Source organism: Mustela nivalis, assembly GCF_964662115.1.
Source record: "Mustela nivalis genome assembly, chromosome: 5".
Taxonomy (NCBI): Eukaryota; Metazoa; Chordata; class Mammalia; order Carnivora; family Mustelidae; genus Mustela; species Mustela nivalis.
The window spans coordinates 76,806,434-76,824,226 of NC_139024.1; the positions used below are offsets into that span (position 1 = coordinate 76,806,434).

The 17,793-nt window shown below is 38.5% G+C and overlaps 1 protein-coding gene and 1 long non-coding RNA gene across 13 annotated transcripts in view; both read right to left on the minus strand.

The window, feature by feature from the left end:
* The window catches only part of LOC309864468, a 664,253-nt gene that overhangs the window by 467,638 nt on the left and 178,822 nt on the right, over positions 1-17,793 (minus strand). The window lies entirely within an intron of this gene.
* The window catches only part of PKIB (cAMP-dependent protein kinase inhibitor beta), a 108,988-nt gene that overhangs the window by 4,727 nt on the left and 86,468 nt on the right, over positions 1-17,793 (minus strand). For 7 of the 8 annotated variants that reach the window (XM_082730003.1, XM_082730002.1, XM_082730007.1 and 4 more), the window contains 2 exons: positions 1,713-1,889; positions 1,105-1,376 (listed from right to left, as the gene is read on the minus strand). In XM_082730003.1, the coding sequence (XP_082586129.1) occupies positions 1,120-1,376; positions 1,713-1,889 (434 nt within the window). In that variant the 3' untranslated portion in view covers positions 1,105-1,119. Of the gene's footprint in view, positions 1-1,104; positions 1,377-1,712; positions 1,890-17,793 lie in introns of those variants that run through there. The other variant, XM_082730000.1, reaches the window with a different exon arrangement.

The window sequence follows — 17,793 nt, forward strand, 5'->3', positions numbered from 1 at the left end:
CATGCAGGATACAGGACCTTTGAGATTCTACAGTTCTTCCCATCTAAAAATACTTATCAAAAACAACACCAAAAACCAAAGAGGACAGATCTGATGGAAACCACCTAATAGCCACATAGTAATCCACCTAATAATCCCCTTTCCTTTCCCTCTAAAGGCATGTGATCTCGCTTGGAACAATCCTTTCTTTCCTTTTGCTAGTAACTTCCCTGCCCCACTCTCTTTCCATTTGTACAGCTCCTCAGGGCTCCCCTCTGTTTGCTAGATAGAATTTTTGCTGCCCGATTCATGAACCCCTTTATAAAGCCAATTAGGTCTTCAAATTTACTTAGTTGAATTTTTGTTCTTTAACATATAAAAATAGTAACAATATTCTTTCAGATAACAGTCTCTTTAGTGGCCAAAAAAAATAATGAAGACTACTAACTCTCCCACAGAATATTTTTTTTCTGTTTCACTTAATGAGGTAATGTCAAGAATCAGTAAGGTTTTGTGTGTGTGTCCAGGAAATGGACACTTTAATTAGGCCTGTCTTACTAACAGGTAAAGTAACTTAGCTTCTCTGCCACTCTAGTTGAGGATGGCCCTTCAACAGCAACATCACAGTCTGATAACCACCTTCCATTTTCAGACTTAAAAGGCCAAAACCATTACACACATTTTTTTATTTATTTTCTTTCTTTCCCTTTTCTCATCTTGTAATAGTTTGTATGGACGTAGGCACTTTTTTGCTCTTATTTGTAGGGTTTTATATGAGAAAGGCAATGACCTCTGGGAACACATGAGGTGTGCTTGGACAAAGACATCCACATTTCCTAGGGATCAAACAAGGAACATCTGTAACTTTACCAGGTAACAAATAATGTCCTGAGGCAGAGGACCAAGAGCCTTCTTCTGGTACCTGCATGAACAGAGTGGGCGTGCAGCAGCTGCTAGCCTCTCTTGCCTCCTTGGCAGTGGCAATAAATTTCTACTCATACTAAAGTCCACCTTGGACTAAATGGGGCACAAGGCCCAGGTATCTTGGTAATGACTTGGAACTGAAATTTTCTTTAACCTCCATGAATGTTTTCTGACTAAAAAGACTTCTTTAAAACTCTATTGAAAGTATCTTTATGTTTATTTCCAGAAGACTGGATTCTGGAAGCTAGATGAACTATATATAAGCAATGAGGGGACAAACCCGAGTTTTCCTCCATCGGTTTGACAGCTCCCCTTTGTCCTTAATGCAACTTTTCCCACTGAAGAATGGTTACCTTTTATACAAATACTTGCCTTCAAGATCTCATCTTTAACTGACCATAAACTTCTTAGATCTGAGACGTAGAAGGGCTCATAGAATACTATAGCAAAGCACAAGCCTCCAGAGCGGTTTGCTAAGGGGATGATAGGAGGGAAACTATTTTATTTCGGAGCGTTTCTCGATGAATTTAAGTTTATTGAGGGAAGCAATTATATTTGTTCACATTTTATCCCCAATTTCGAGCACGGTGCGCGACTAGACATGTCCAACAAATACATAAATGTTCAGCTTGCACATACACATCGGGAGAGAAAAAGATAAAACTGTTCACTTTCAGAAAGCCTAAAAAATGACACTTAGCCTGCAACAAAAACTGAGAGATCTTAGTCCACACGTAAGAAAAAAAGAGCACTTATAACCAGTTCTAAGAGAGACTGCTCCAGAGGCAAGGAGAGAACTTGGGCATTACCTTCCTTCACGGACAGGGCCTCCAGTTTGAAGGGCAGCTCTGCGGACCCGCCCATCCCGGCCGAGCCCTGGATGTCCGGCACGGCATTCCGGCGGCCAGTCCTGGCCGAAGAGGCAAAATTGTTGACCACAGACTCCACATCAGTCATCTCGGACGAATCTGTCCTCATAGCAACATCTGCAAATAGAAGGTGCACATGAAGAGGAGAATGAGCCTATTGGGAGGTAAAGGTTCACAGAGGTGGCAAAGGCATGGCCGGACCGAAACCACGACAGGCGTGCGAACGGAGTCGTTGGTCACACCTTGCATCGATGTCTACTGTCGCGGTCCTGATGCCTCTGTTTGCACGTTCCACATTCGCGGCTTAGACCCTGGCGTGCTCAGTGTGAGCCGGCTCGCTATAAATAACCCCTGAGCCGAGCAAGCCACTAGGATGCTTTAGGGGGCAGTGATCTCTTGCTTTTTGTTCTATTTTTCTGCGGATGCATCAGCCCAACCAGGGCTTGGAAGGAAATGAAAACTGACTTGTTGGGCCACTCCTGTAGAGAGCCTGCCTGCCAGGATTTGTTTGTGGTGCTTGTTCAGGCTGAAACCAAATCACTATAATTTGCAGGCCCCCAACAAAACACACTCGGCTTCAACTCCTTAGAAATAAGAAATCCAACTTCATCTCAAAGGCGTTGTGCCCCAGTGACAGCTGTGTATTTAGGTCTGCTCGAGTCTCACAGCTAATTTTCAATAGCCTCATGTTCGTGTTTAGGAGAGTAGAACCTGTATCGCCTTCTCTCGCATTTAAGGGGACCTGGTAATTACTAGTACTTTCCAAAGCATTCTTTATCTTTCTAGTAATTGTCTCTGTGAAAGAAGTCTTGGGAAACCATTTATGGTACGGGGAGGCAGGGAGCCAGCAGACACAGTTTATTCTAAAACTAACCCTCGTTCGTAGGTTGTTTTCTAACGAATCTTCCCTAAGAAGTCAATGCTAGTGATATCACAAAAGCAGCAGCAGCAGGGAGAACCTATGAAGCAGCAGCATCTATGGAGAACCAATGAAGCCCTCGGCTCTCCGCCAGGCCCGGAGAGTACAAAGGGACACTGGACTCTCCGTTTTTAGGGGACTTGTGCTCTCAAAGAGAAGAAAGAAGGTACACATGGGAAGACATACCATCATGCCACAGAATATGCTGAGTATCAACCCAGGGATGGAGACAATCACTTATGGTGCTTGAGGGCAGAAATAGCTAAGTCTTGACCTACACAGAGCAAACCAAGCTTTTCACCATTATTGGAAGGGAGCCCTTTCCAACTGCTTAACTTCGATTCAGGAAATGCTAAAAATAAAGTGAAATAGTCACAAAACACAGTGCGTTTCGTATTAGAATTACAACTCCTTTGGTTCTGCAGACCCAAGAAATGCATGCTGAGCTTAGCGTGGCCCTCGGGAGTCCAGGAGTAGGCGAGGCTCCTTCCCCAAATAGGCGCATTTTTGCAGGAACCGTGGGAAATTTGAGAACACAGCTAGATTTTCAGACACAACTTTGGAACCAATTAGACTTCTCTCTGTTTAGTATTTGCCAACTGTCTGGCATTGACAGACAGCATAGAGTAATGTAAAGAGCACTGGACTGTTAGTCAAAAAGAACTTCATTCCATTACAGGTTAGCAGGTGATACTAATTCACTTAATTTCTCTGAGTCACAGTTCCTCCCTGTGTAATGGGTGTAAAAATATTAGCCTGATTCACAGTATTCTTGTGAAGAACTAATAAAATAAAGCATATTGAAATTCCTCGTAATTCTAAAACCATGTTTGTTTATTGGTATCATCATTCACGTTGCAAAGTTTTATTTACCCCACCGCGATTCTATGTATCCCTTTAATCCTACCAAGAAACATCTTCATAGTGGAAGACCACTTAAGTTTCCCAAGAGGGAAACTAGGTTTATTCAATTCAACATGAACATTTTATATCTATTATCTCATTTTAAACCTCCTAATAATCCTATGAGGTAATAAGGAACAACCCTCCCTACATGGATATGGAGCCCAGGGCTCAAGGTTAAATGATTAACTGGGAGTCGTGCAACTGCTACTGTAGCACACAAGCAAGCAAATCCGGTTTCACATCACTGTTAAGGCAAGATGACATGGATTACCACAAAATTATCTTTCCAAATCCCTGTGATAGGTATAGACAAGACATACAAGAGCTACTTATGATTCTGTCCTTCATTACTCTTTAAATAGGGAAAATTATGTATATGCATATATATGTACGTGTGTGGGTTTGTGAGGGAGAGAGGAGGAGGGAGAGATTCCCTATCTCTTCACAGGTATTCCTTTCTGGCTTAAATGTTTAGTTATCTATAATACAGGAATGTCAGTTATAGAGCTCTTCTCTATAGTTCGTGAGAGGTGCCTGACACCAAGTTTGGAAAGAGACCCCATTTAAAGGCTTCCAGTGTGTCCTCAGCCAGTTAACAGCACATCAGGAGCCATGGCCATGATCAAATGTTTATTTCTATGGAGTACTTTCCTGTACACAAGTAAGTTAACTATGCTAAAACTCGAGGACCAGTTATATGAATACTTTGATGACTACTGACCTGAGAGTCTAAAATCTTAAAGTTGAAGATAACAACACATATAATGATATTAAGATATGCTATTTAGAATACTTAAATGCTATATATTTTATATTAAACGAAGTGAGGAAACTTCTTTAGTAAGAAGGTCTATGTTAAAGAAGTATTAAAGTATTAAAGAAGTATTGAATTAGAATTTGTATATCAAAAGGGAACTTCCAAAAGGTGACCTGTAGAGTAGACATGGAAGAAGAAATTCTGGTCTCCAAATTTATATCAAGGCTTCTTGGCTATTGGCTGCTATCTTAGAAGTTTTGTTCTTACCTTTACATTATTACTTCAGACAGGGTCTTTCTAAATGATTCCTTTTTTGCCTATTAGTGTTAGAAAATAAGATCATCACAAAACTCTCTAAAAGTCTGTCAATTTATATTCGTTAACTACCATTTTAAGATCAGAAACAGAATTGGATGTGCGGGGAGGCCAAGCCATGGGAGCCTGCTTTACCCCAGAGTTTTACTTTGTCATTTCAAAGCTCTCCCTCTTCCCAGGATGCTCTTCCTTTCAGAGCCTGCCACTGACACCAGGGCTAAGTGGTGCCACTTAGCATCCTGACACCCAGGATGCCAGGCTCCTCCACAAAACAGCAGTTCACCCAGCCCGGCCCTCCAGGGCTGTGGGGAGACGGAGATGTCTGCTGTGAAAAGTCATCTCATCTTCCTGACAGAACGTGTCCATGACTTAGAGATCACTGCGTGGCGGGAACTCTGGAACCCACAAGGTCATTCTCAAATGGGCTCTTCTGATTTCTCTGGCAAGGAGATTTACTGTAGCACTGGAAATCATCTAAAAGTCTGTGAGGGAAGAATGGTTGAATAAACTATGTTGTGTTATGGAACATTATACAGCTACAAAGAATGTGCTAAGTTTAGTTAGATCTACCTACAGAGATGTGTCCATGACACATTGCAAAATGAAGCAAATTTTAGAAGTGTGGGGGAGGGGAAGCAATTAATGCAATATGATCTCAACTTTGTAAAAGTTTGTAAAAAGAGTAAAAAATCCTAGTTGAAAAGGTAAGAGAGAACAAGAAGAATGTTAACCATTTGTTGGTACTTCCTTACATATGTTAACTTGTAATAATGAGCATATATTATTATTGTAACTTAAAAGTACTGAAATACAGTCACCTGACAAAATTAAGAATACATAGATATTCTAGCACAGAAAGTCTCTAAAAGTCACACGTTGACAATTTAACTGAAAATAGTGTATCTGTAAGTCTAAGTTTCTTCCTGTAACAAAGAGTCATCTTATCTGCCTGTCATTATTGTTTTATGCAACATTGATTACATATGTCTGATTTTTTTTTTAGAGGCATGATTATATACATTGTAAAAGAAGATTTCAAAATGGAGCAAGCAAGCCTAGTTAAGAGAGTCTCCTTTAAAATAGGGTTGTTAGGGGGCACCTGGGTGGCTCAGTGGGTGATCTGTGATTTGTGATCTCTATCTGTCAAATAAATAAATAAGTAAAAATCTTAAAAAAAATAAAATAGGGTTGTTAGGAGGCCATATGAGGAGAGGAATTTACGCACACCCTCAACAGAGAAACTATGAAATTTCTCTTAAAATTTTATTTATTTATTTGACAGAGAGAGTGTGAGAGCACAAGTAGGCAGAGCACCAGGAGGGAGAGGGAGAAGCAGACTCCCCACTGGGCAGGGAGCCCCACGCAAGGCTCTATCCCCCAGTACCCTGGGATCAAACCTGAGCCAAAGGCAGTCACTTAACTAACTGAGCCACCCAGGTGCCCAAACTTTCTGAGCTTTAAAGCCAGCTGCAAGCCCTCAGCGTGGACTTAACTTCCTTCAAACCATAGCAACTGGATCACCCGTGGTACTTCACTTCTAAAGGAGCCAATTCGGTTTAAAAAGCTGCGGTCCTTCATTTGCATACACAACCAATCCCAGTTAATTTTTCAATTCCTCTTTTGCACAGAGGACCTAAATGAAAGCTACACTCCTATCCTTCCATCTTTATATCTCTGCACTCCCCCCACCTTTGTCTTCCTTGGAACGCAAGTTAGGTGTCTACCTGAATCTGTGTTTCCTGAATTGCAATTCTAACTGCCCAAGTAAATGTCTGTTTGCTTTCATTTTTGGTGAATCCTTTCTTGGTCAACGTTATAGGGAGAGAGAACTGCTCTCTTCAAATGCTTTGTAACATAACCCATAGAAAGATGAGGAAATAGTACTAATAAACACAGAAGAGAGATTAACTTCCAAGTTCTTCTAATTTTCTGGGCTTGAAAAGCTAATTATGTTTATGTTTGCTAACTAAGGCAGCTGACTCACTAGTGACTCTTCCTCTTTTTCTTCTACAGAATTAGTAGGGAATCTGGATGAGTTCTGCTTTGTCAACTGTGGATGATTACAAGAGTGGAAACCATTTGGACATTTGGAGATTTCACAGAAGTCCTTGCATGCCCCTAGAAAGGTGATGTAATTTTCATCTCTTTCATCTCTTTTGGAAATACACAATTTTCAAGGTGCCTTAACAAAAGCCCATTACCCAGTCATAGATACACACATGCCAGCATCTTCAGCTCTGGCAAATCGAAAATGCAACATCAGCATGAAAAGGATAACAATGTTCAAGCTAAATAAAGCACTGGAAGAATACATATCTATAAGACATGTGTACTTATATATATGCATGTAGGTATGCATGTGTATTTATGTATATAAAATCACTGGTCAGCTCGCAGTGAGCTAAGAAAGGACTGTGTTAGTAGGTTAAAAGCATAACCAGGAACCAAAGTTTTTGCAGCCTCTTTCTCTCCAGCCTCAAAGCTCACACTCACTCTCTTCTCAAGTTTCCTTACTTGAACCGGAGACTGCAAGGAGCTGGTTACCTTTTCTCTAATCTCTGGATCAGTATCACTCACTTCACCTCCTACAGCGAAACTCATTCTGCATGTATGACTTGAAATAAACTTCTTACCTGTTAATCAGTTCCCTGGAGGTGTGAGTCAGGCTCTCTGAAAAAAGCACTTAGAGTAACAATGAAGAACATATATTTTGGAAAATTCGTGCTTTTCCTGGTCATAAGAAAGAGAGGATGAGATAGAGCGAGACACAGACTGGTCTCCGTTGATGTCTCTCTCTCTTCAGGTTTCAGCACCTTAATACTTCATGCTATATTTCTTCAGTTCTCTGCCTACAGCTCTTATTTTGCAAGATTTTCTGTTCTGGAGTGTGAAAACTTCTTCCAAACAAGGTCAGAGAAACCTAGTAATTGCCTCTTAATGTGGACCAACAAAAACAGATAATTTATTCATCCAGTCGACATTTATCAAGCTCCTGCTAAATTATTAAGTGCCAGGCCCTGTGCTAGGCCCACAAGCTACAAAGAGGAACCCACAGTCTGGTGAGATCAAACACATTCTAATCTTCTCAGTAGCTTTCCTGACCTCAAATCCTGTTCTTTGAAATAAAGTAAAAGTATCCACCTCTAAAAATGGGAATCCTAACACATTTACTCACCTAAGTACTAAGACCATTTTAGGCTAAACAGAGCTAACATGAAACTTATGCCTGTATTAAAATGATTTTTTTTTTTTAAACTTAGAGACCTTCCTTTTTTTTGGTAATTCCTCCACATAGGGAGTTTCTGTGCCTCAAGTACAAGCCAAAGGAAATTCAACTTCTTGTCTGTTGACACACATACTATTTTTCATGATAGTATGATACTCTTTCCTGATAATGAGTTAAACATAAACAAATGATTAAACCCTTCAATATACATTTGTAGGCACATGAAAACTATTTCTACCATGAAGAATTTTTGGACAACTGAAACCTATAAAATTCTAAATATAAAGGCAAACTGACTTTCCAATAATCTTCCAGATAAAGTAATTCACCTATCTGAATACCCTTCTGACACCATGACATTGTTATGCTAAGATAGGGTCACTTAGAATAATAATGTGGACTGATAAGGATAAAGATAAGAACCTCAACTTGACTAAGCACTCAGCCTCCTTGAGTGGAGGGGTCCACATTTAACTGGTCATCCTACTTTTTCATTTCCTGCTAGAAAAATTTACCAGAAACACACCCTCCCATCAGGACTATAGGGAGTTCGCTTGCCACAGGCCTCTGCGTGCCCCTTGCAGCTTCCCCAAAAGACCATTCCACATAAATGGTACAGACCCAGACACTTGAGTGGTTTACCATCACGCAGCCAGTTTGTGTCAAAATCTTTTCTAAGGCCAGACAGTCCTCTTTCCGCCATTATCATGACTCCCCCTGCTCCTCCCCAAAACAGATTTCCCTAATTATCAGTACATCATCTTGGGTAGCACATCTGTGCATGTGGGTGTTATGCGTGCTGGGTGGTATCCAGGACACACAGGGATATTTTCAGTTCTCCTTTAGATGAACGTCATTCTAAATGGTTGTAAGTTGTAGCAGAGCATCCCTCCTATCTTACGTCTGACGTAGTTGTGGCCTTTTACTTCCCACCTTTTTATTTCCATCTTTCTGAGTGATCAGAATTGAGACCACTTAGCTTGAATTAGAACAAACCATTCTCATTTTTTCCTCCACTTTACCTCACACCCTGCCTGTGCTCCTTCATTCTCACGTATTTCTCACATTCTCCTTTCTATTCAAGGGACACAAATATCGTTGTTTTCTTAGTTTATTAAGGTACCGCAAGCTACAAAAGGAAGTACTTGTATTCAACTCAGAACGTACTTATTTAACACCAACTGTGTGCAAAGCACTCTGCTGCTTGCCACAGTAAGGATTTCCCATGCCTTAGCTGGAAACCTGGAAAGGCCACAAGCCAGGCAGCTCTGGGACGCGCACAGGGGAGAGAGTGGTTAGTTCCAAAAGAGAGGATGTGGCAGAACTGCAGGGGGGGGGTGAGACAGAGAGAGAGAGAGAGAGAGCGAGCAAATTCCAGCAAGAGACTGCTCTCATCTTCGCCTTTTCCAACCGTTTTAGGACACAAAGTGTTCTTAGATTTCAAAAAAGGCATAAAGAGGGGCGCCTGGGTGGCTCAGAGGGTTAAAGCCTCTGCCTTCAGCTCAGGTCATGATCCCGGGGTCCTGGGATCGAGCCCTGAGTCGGGGTCTCTGCTCGGCGGGGAGCCTGCTTCCTCCTCCCTCTCTCTCTCTGCCTGCCTCTCTGATTACTTGTGATCTCTGTCTGTCAAATATAAAATAAAAAATAAAATCTTTTTTTAAAAAAAAGGCACAAAGATTCTCCAAGCTCACAAAAGCCCAAGGACTGAATTTGCACTACTGAGAAAATGAAATAATTTTGAGGATTCTATGGTTTGCGTGCCCCATTCCCATGTCAGAGTGAACACAATCTGTGCAGGGGGGTTCAAAGGAAGTTCTAAGAAATCAGTTCCTCTTTTAATGAGACAGTGGTTTTAAAATGTCAAGTGACTTTTGATGACATCAATAGGAAGGAGAAAAAGGGAAGTTAATCTGACCAACATGGTCGTGGTAGAAATGCCTTTGTATCCCTCTACCTAGTACATGGGCTGACACATAGTTAATAAATTCAATAAATACTGAATTAATAGCTGATATCTATAAATTTTGGGCAGGCAAACATAGCTAGTGATCATGCTTTTAATTAATATTCTCAATAAAGACTGAAAGTTCAGTTAATCATATACTAAAATGAATTTTATGACATTACCAGTAAAGTAGCTTTAGGGGCAGGATGTAGCCTAGTGGCAAATACAATGCTTTGCCATGTGGGTAACATCAATTGTCACATGCAGAGCAGAAGTTAATGCAAAAAGTCTTCTGGAATCACCCTCACCCAAGGCATCTGAAGAGTTACACTCTTCAGACTTTGGGTCTCTGGAAGGGATTCAAAAACATTAAACTGAAGACTGCCCTACCAAAGTCGGTTAAACACAATTCTATCGGCTTTCCCTCGTGCAAATATGCAGTCCTCTAACACTTTTTTTTTTTTTTAAGATTTTATATATTTATTTGACAGAGATAGAGATCACAAGCAGGCAGAAGACAGACAGAAAGAGACAGAGAAGCAGGCTCCCCGCTGAGCAGAGAGCCTGATGTGGGGCTCGATCCCAGGACCCTGAGATCATGACCTGAGCCAAAGGCAGAGGCTTAACCCATTGAGCCATGCAGGGGCCCCAGTCCTCTAACACTTTAAATAGCCCAGATCCTATAATTTTAACTCATTCAACAAATTCTCTTTTACCATTTTCATTCTCAACAAGGGGGAAAATAGAGCCTATTATCCTCTGGGCTTATTTACCTTCCTGGGATTATTATTGAGAGTGGTACATCTATGACAAAAAATAGTTCCATAATTTTTCTTCAGTGTGAAGGTCATCTAAAGGAATAGCTTAAGCTTGGACAATTTATTATTTTTTAAATGATTTTATTTGTTTATTTGACAGAGAGAGAGAAAGAGAGCACAAGCAGAGCAGCAGGCAGAGGGAGAGGGAGAAGCGGGCTATCCGCAGAGCAAGGAGCCCTATGTAGGGCCAGATCCCAGGACCCTGGGCAGACATTTAACCAGTGAAGCCACCCAGGTACCCCAAGCTTGGACACTTTAAACTGCATGCTTTTATTTCAGAAAATTTTTGTATATATGCTCATTTGTCTTCAAAAGGAAAAATGCAGTGATACAAAAGAACTAATTTTACTAACATATACAAATGTTATATATTTATATGTGTGTGTGTATGTGCACCATATTCATCAAAACCATTCCTTTAGGAAGCTACACATGTATTCCACCACCTAAAGTATTTTTGTGATTTCATCAGTGCAACCCACTTTATACTCTTATCTAATATAATGGAAGAATAATGCTACATTTAAAATATAACATTATATTTTACAGTAAACTGTTTTAGTTAAAACCTATCCCAACTGGGGTGCCTGGGTGGCTCAGTGGGTTAAAGCCTCTGCCTTTGGCTCGGGTCACAGTCCCAGAGTCCTGGGATTGAGCCCCGCATTGGGCTCTCTGCTTGGCGGGGAGCCTGCTTCCTCCTCTTCTCTGCCTACTTGTGATCTCTGTCAAATGAATAAACAAACTGATCACACAGTTTTTTGTACAGAAATGACTTCAGGTTTTTTTCAAAGCTTCCTTAAGTAATTTAAATTTGCATATACTCAAAAGAATTCTATTTTGAAATTTCAAAGCAGAGGTTTGAGCAATGACAGCATTACTGAACTACCTTAATATACCCTTGGAATGACTGCCCTTAAGTTAGTCCTCATATTTATTAAGCAGTCCAAATGGCGCAATGGAAATTTGGTCACCTAAAAGTGAGCATGTAGTGGAATCTTGCATTGCCTTTTAATAAACTTGCAACTTTCAATAAGACATTTAACTTCTCTGTTAATTAAGTTTCCACATTTATCAAAAGTAGAATTAATATTACCTATTTTACTACCTTGGAACCCAGCAAACTAATGGATATAAATGTGCTCAGTTAATGACCACACAAATGAAATTTGTTTAGTAATCGATCATATCAATTCATAGGCACTATAATAGATTATCATTATAAACATTGATTATCCTGTTAAAGTAGGCTTTTCCTTTGGCTCTAGAAACAGCCTCTGACATTGTAAGTTATAAAGACAAGAAAAGATTAACGCAGAGATATTTCCAGAAATTTGGTGTTTAGGCTGGGAAAAGAGCATAAAAAAAATTACATTCTGCTCCCCGAAGCCCCTCCAAGTTGGCTACCTTTCTGCAATGTCTGTTCTAGATAAGCCACCTGTCACAGAAGACCAAATCTCCCTTACACCATTCAACATGGTTTCTCCCTAAGGGTGAACATTTTGTGTAATTCCAGCAACAAACCATGTTTGAGTGTTTCATAAGTTAAGATGTGATTGGAATTATCAATTTCTTCATGACACCTGAAAAACAAGTCTTAATCTGAGTAATAACATAATGACACTATATGGTGAGGAAAGAAGAATCACAAAATTCGTGAGACAATTCTGCTTTCTCAGTAAGCCTCCTCAGCCCATTTGAAACTGTCTTCTCCCTGTTGCTCCTAACCTCCCTTAACTTCCTCTACTTTCCCTTGGCACTTAGTAGCTTGAACGCATATTATAACTTGCTGTGATTGCACTGCTGCCTACTGACTATCTCCCTCTACTACAATGTAAGTCCCATTAAGGCATAGGTTTCTGTAAGCACAGGTTTTGTAGGCATAGGTTTTTACAGGTTTTTTACTGATGTACCCACAGCACTAAGTCATGCCTGTCATTCACTCAGTAGGTACTGATATAGAGTTTGTTTGCTGAATGAAACCATTCTCCTTCCTTGTCTCTCTTTCAAAAGGAATTATTTTCTTTTTGCATATGAAAATAATATATGCTCATTGTTGGGGAAAAATGATAATTTTTCTGGAAGGAAAAAAAGGAAGTTGCCTTTTACCCATTATCCAGTGACAGCATGATTATAATTCTGGCGCATATCTTCCCAGAATTTTTTCAGCATAGATGGACCAAATATCATACAGGTCTGTATTTTGAAGTTAGAATATATTTATTTTATCTCATTTTTTTCATATCTTCTATAAATCATTTGATCATATCTCTTAAAAATATAATTGTTTTCAGGCCAACACAATTCTGAATTTTCAAAGTTTGAAAAAAGAAAATTTTCTAGAAAACCAACATTCCAGGGCATATACCAACTATTTAAAATAGACAGAGCCACAAGCTCAAACATGAAAAACATGACTGAGGCTGAAATCATTCACAGACCTTTCCTTAATTAAATTGGATAAAGTTGATTTATAGGTAAGATGCTTTTTTAAATGTAAACAACTTAAAAAGTTCCAGTAATGTCTTTTTCTCCTAAAAAAAAAAAAAATTCTTTGGGATGTCTTTTAGTCCCTTTTTGAATAGATTTCATTTTCATCTCTTTTTTTTTTTTCTTCCAACTGAGAAAAATGAGAAAATGATTGGGCCTTTTCAAGCTCTGATTTGTTTCCTAAGTTCTTTTCAGTATTTTATTTTTCTTTGCAGAAGAAGAAATCATTTTAGTGTTTCATCAAGCAAAAAATTCAATCAAAATCACAGTAGCAAAAATTTTTAAGCTGTTTTGAGGATTTTCTGGGTCATATAGGCAAAAGAAAATTCCCAACCAAATAGCGAGTAACTTCAGAAAGAAAAGTTATACCATTGAAATATTTTTGTTCATCAAATTATGTATATTGATGTTTGTCTACAATTAATTTAATAGAGGTGAAATTATTTATATGGATGCATCTAACTTTTTACAAAAGCCTTTTGAAAAAATAATACATTCTGTTACTATGTTTCTTTAATATTATATAAGTTCATTAGAAAAAAATGAATCTTCATGAAAAATGGTATCTAAAATATATTCAATGGGCATAATAAAAAGTTCAAAGCCAGTATATACAATAATTCTCAAAACAGTTGCACAGAAAAACATGATAAGGGAAATATCCAAAATTTTAACAGTAGTTCTTTGTGAGTGGTGTTATTCTACATGATTTCTATTCTCTTGTTTAACTTTGTGTTTTCTAAATTTCCTATGATGAAGATTTTCATTATGTGAAAAAAGGCATAAGCAAGTGTTGAGCACACACCATTTTAAATCACTTTAGTGAGATACAACGCATGTGATTCTGTACCGTGGGGTAATCAATACTATCTTTGTTTTAAAGGTAAGAAAACTGAGGATCATAAAAATGAAATGATTTGGCTAAGGAACGGAGCTAGCGAGTGACAGAGGCAAGACTAGAACCCATTTTATCTGACACCTTGTACATTGCTTCTTCTATTACATCTCATCAAATATTTGTTGAACAGAGACTCAGCCTTCACTCAGTCAACTGTTATTGAGCATCCTTCATTCAATGCAAGATACTAGAGAAATAAGACCAAACACTGTAATTACCAGAGTGGGACACACACAAAAAGCATGATGCATGGTCTTTACTCTGAAAAAGTATGTGACCTCACTGTACAGATGAACTACATGTACATGAAAGGGAATGTAAAAACAGAAGTCCACATATGATATATCCACATAAATAGTATAAATGAAAAGCGCCATGGAAGTATAAAAGGGAAATGGCTATTGAATTTTGATAATTAAGAGAAACTTCATAGAAGCTATAGAACACACATCGGACCCTAATATCTGGGAGGGGTTCATACAGATTAAAAAAAAAAAAAAACATGAAAGACTTATCAAGCCAAGGAAATAATTTAAGCTAACTCATGAAGAAGTGAGTGTACAAAGCAACTTCTAAGTAAAGGAAAAGGAAACATCTAGCTCTGATGGAATGTTAAGCCACATAGAGTTGGAAGAATAAGTTGGAGCACAATTATCACTGGAACCCAGATTGCAAAGAAAATGAATGCCATTTAAAAGGAAATTGTGGGAGCACCTGGGTGGCTAAGTTGGTTAAGTATATTCCTCACTCTTGATTTCAGCTCAGGTTATGATCTCAGGGTCGTGAGTTCAAGCCCTGTGTTAGGCTCCATGCTCAGCAGGGAGTCTGCCTTTCTCTCCTCTCTCTCTCTCCCTCTCCTTATGCCCCCACCCCAACCACGGCTCACATATACAAGCTCTCTCTCTCCCTCAAAATAATAAATAAATCTTAAAAAAAAAAAAAAAAAGAGGAGATTGTGTTTGTCCCTCTGATCACTGAGGAACCAGGAACATTTCTATGTCACATAATAAAAGTATGCATAAGATGCACTATGTTAGAGACTACTGTGAAGGAGTATTGTTCGAAGGCTATTAAAAATGGAAATTCTGTAAGCAAATCCACCGCATGAGTGATATGCTGATTATAAAATTTATATGTAAATGCAACATACCCAAGAATAACTTCTTATTTAAAAAGGAAGGAAAAAGGTAAAAGGACTTACAATGAGGACTCATTATAAAGTTTAAGGACTTAGATCATCAGATATAAAGATTCATTACAAATATTAGGTATTAAGATAGAGTGGCATTCTTCAAGGATAAACAGCATAATAGAATAAAATAGAGATTCCAGAAATAGACACATATACATATGGGTCCTTGATTGCTGAAAAAAGCAAAGCTAGTGATGTGGTCACTGAACTACTGCTGGTGATCTTGGAGGATTCACAGAGAGGAAACACCAGAAAACTAGATATTGACATTGATGGGAAGATTGTTCATCATGGAAAAAACAGATGGGGCTTATAATAATTTGTGACAAAATTCTAGGATTATTAAATCAGGGACTTCAAGTTATGGTGTCTTCCCTTGAATTTTGTGTTTAAATACTGTCATATAGATAAGTTGAAAGAACAGTGTGTAACCTCCATTTGATTTCAAGAATTGTTAACAGCTATATTTACTCTTTCTCTGTAAACATACAAACAATTTTTGTCAGTCATTTGAAAGGAAGCTTCTGATAAAACACTCACATCAAATATTTCAGCATGTATTTAAGAACTACTGTCTTCTTTATATCCATATTTCCACTGTATTTCCATGACATTTTTTTTTATATACATTGCAATTCTGAGATAATTCCCCCTTTCCCTAAAAGTGTTGCTTTTAGAAATTCCTTTGGGGAAACCAATGGTTTTGTATGTCTGAAAAGATCTATTTTATCCTCATCTTCATGCACTATTGCAGGCTGAAGTTACCTTCTCCAGGCACTTCACAATATTAACACACTTTATTCCATTTTTGTTGTTGAGAAGTTGTGGAATAAGATAATTTTATGTGGCAACTTGGCTCAGCCATAGGGTTCCTAGTGTTTGTTCAAACAATATTCTGGGTATGACTGTGAGGGTGTTTCTGGAATTAACATTTGGGTCAACAGACTGAGTAAAGAAGATTACCTCTCCATTGTGGATGGTCATCGTCCAATCCACTGAATTCCTCTACATAATAAAAGACTAAGTAAGGAAGAGTTTTCTCTCTCTGCCTGTCTCAGGCCCCAGCTAAGGCATCAGTCTCTCTGCTGTCTTTACACTCAGCCTGGGACTGAAACTTAAATCATCACTCTTCTGCTTCTCAGGCAATTCAGACTTGGAAGGGAACTATACTATTGTCTCTCCTGGGTATCTAGCTTGCTGACTACAGACCTTGGAATTTCTCAATATTCATAATAGCATGAGCCAATTCTTTATAATAAATATATACCCTTGATTCTGTTTTTCTAGAGAACCCTGACTAATATACTGATGGTATAATTGGTATACCATTTTTGGTATAATGGTATACCATTTTTGGTAGTTTGTGGAGTCTATTTTTGTGGCTTATTTTGAGGATTTACTCTTTGGTGTCCTGAAATGTCATACAAGGTGCCTAAGAACCTTTATTTTTAATCCTTCTTAAGATTTGTTAGTATTCCTGAATTTAAGACTTTCATCGATTCTGGAAAATTCTCAGGTGGTATTTATTTGAATACCACTTTAATCCTTTATTATTTCCTTGGGAATTCCAATTAGACACATGAGATAGACAGTCTATTAACCATGTCTCTCAACCTTTCATAGTTTCCCTTTCTTTCGTTTCTATGGGCTATATTCTGCATAATGTCTTCCGACCTATCTTCCCATTCACTAGTTATCGCTTCATCTGTGTCTAACCTGCTACATAAACTACACATCAAGTTTTAATCTATATTTTCCATTTATAGACAACCTGTTTTGCCTTTTCTCAAGTCTGCCTCACTGTATTATATTTTGTTCTTTATTCACACATAAATACCCTCATTTATCTTTTCAAATATATTGTCTATTTTTTAAAAATTTTTATGAATAATCCTAATATCTGAATTCTTTATATTGTGATTGTGTTGTGTAATCTGTAAACAGTATAATCTAAACTGTAATTATGCTGTATAATCTACAAACTGTATAATCTATCTCATTGTAACTTATTTCCTTACATGTTTAATGATTTATGGTTGTAAACTTACATTTTTAAAACACTTTTTCCTAGGGTGCCTGGGTGGCTCAGTGGGTTAAGCCGCTGCCTTCGGCTCAGGTCATGATCTCAGGGTCCTGGGATCAAGTCCCGCATCGGGCTCTCTGCTCAGCAGGGAGCCTGCTTCCTCCTCTCTCTCTCTGCCTGCCTCTCTGCCTACTTGTAATCTCTCTCTGTCAAATAAATAAATAAATCTTTAAAAAAACAAACAAATAAATAAATAAATTAATTAATTAATTAAATAAAAAACTTTTTCCTAGAAATTACCTGAGACCCTAATTAAAGTGTTTTCCTTTATACAGGCTCTGAATTTGCCTCTACTGGGGTCTGGGAGCACTACCAAATTGGTCAGCCTTAAATTCTCAGCATGAAATTTTTCACACTACAAAGTTGCAAACCTGCAACCCCTTGTAATAAGTGATCAAGAGAATTTTCCCTCCTTTTCCACACAAGTCAAGGACAAGACTGGCAAGTATCCATACTGTTTTCCTTTGAAGGTTAG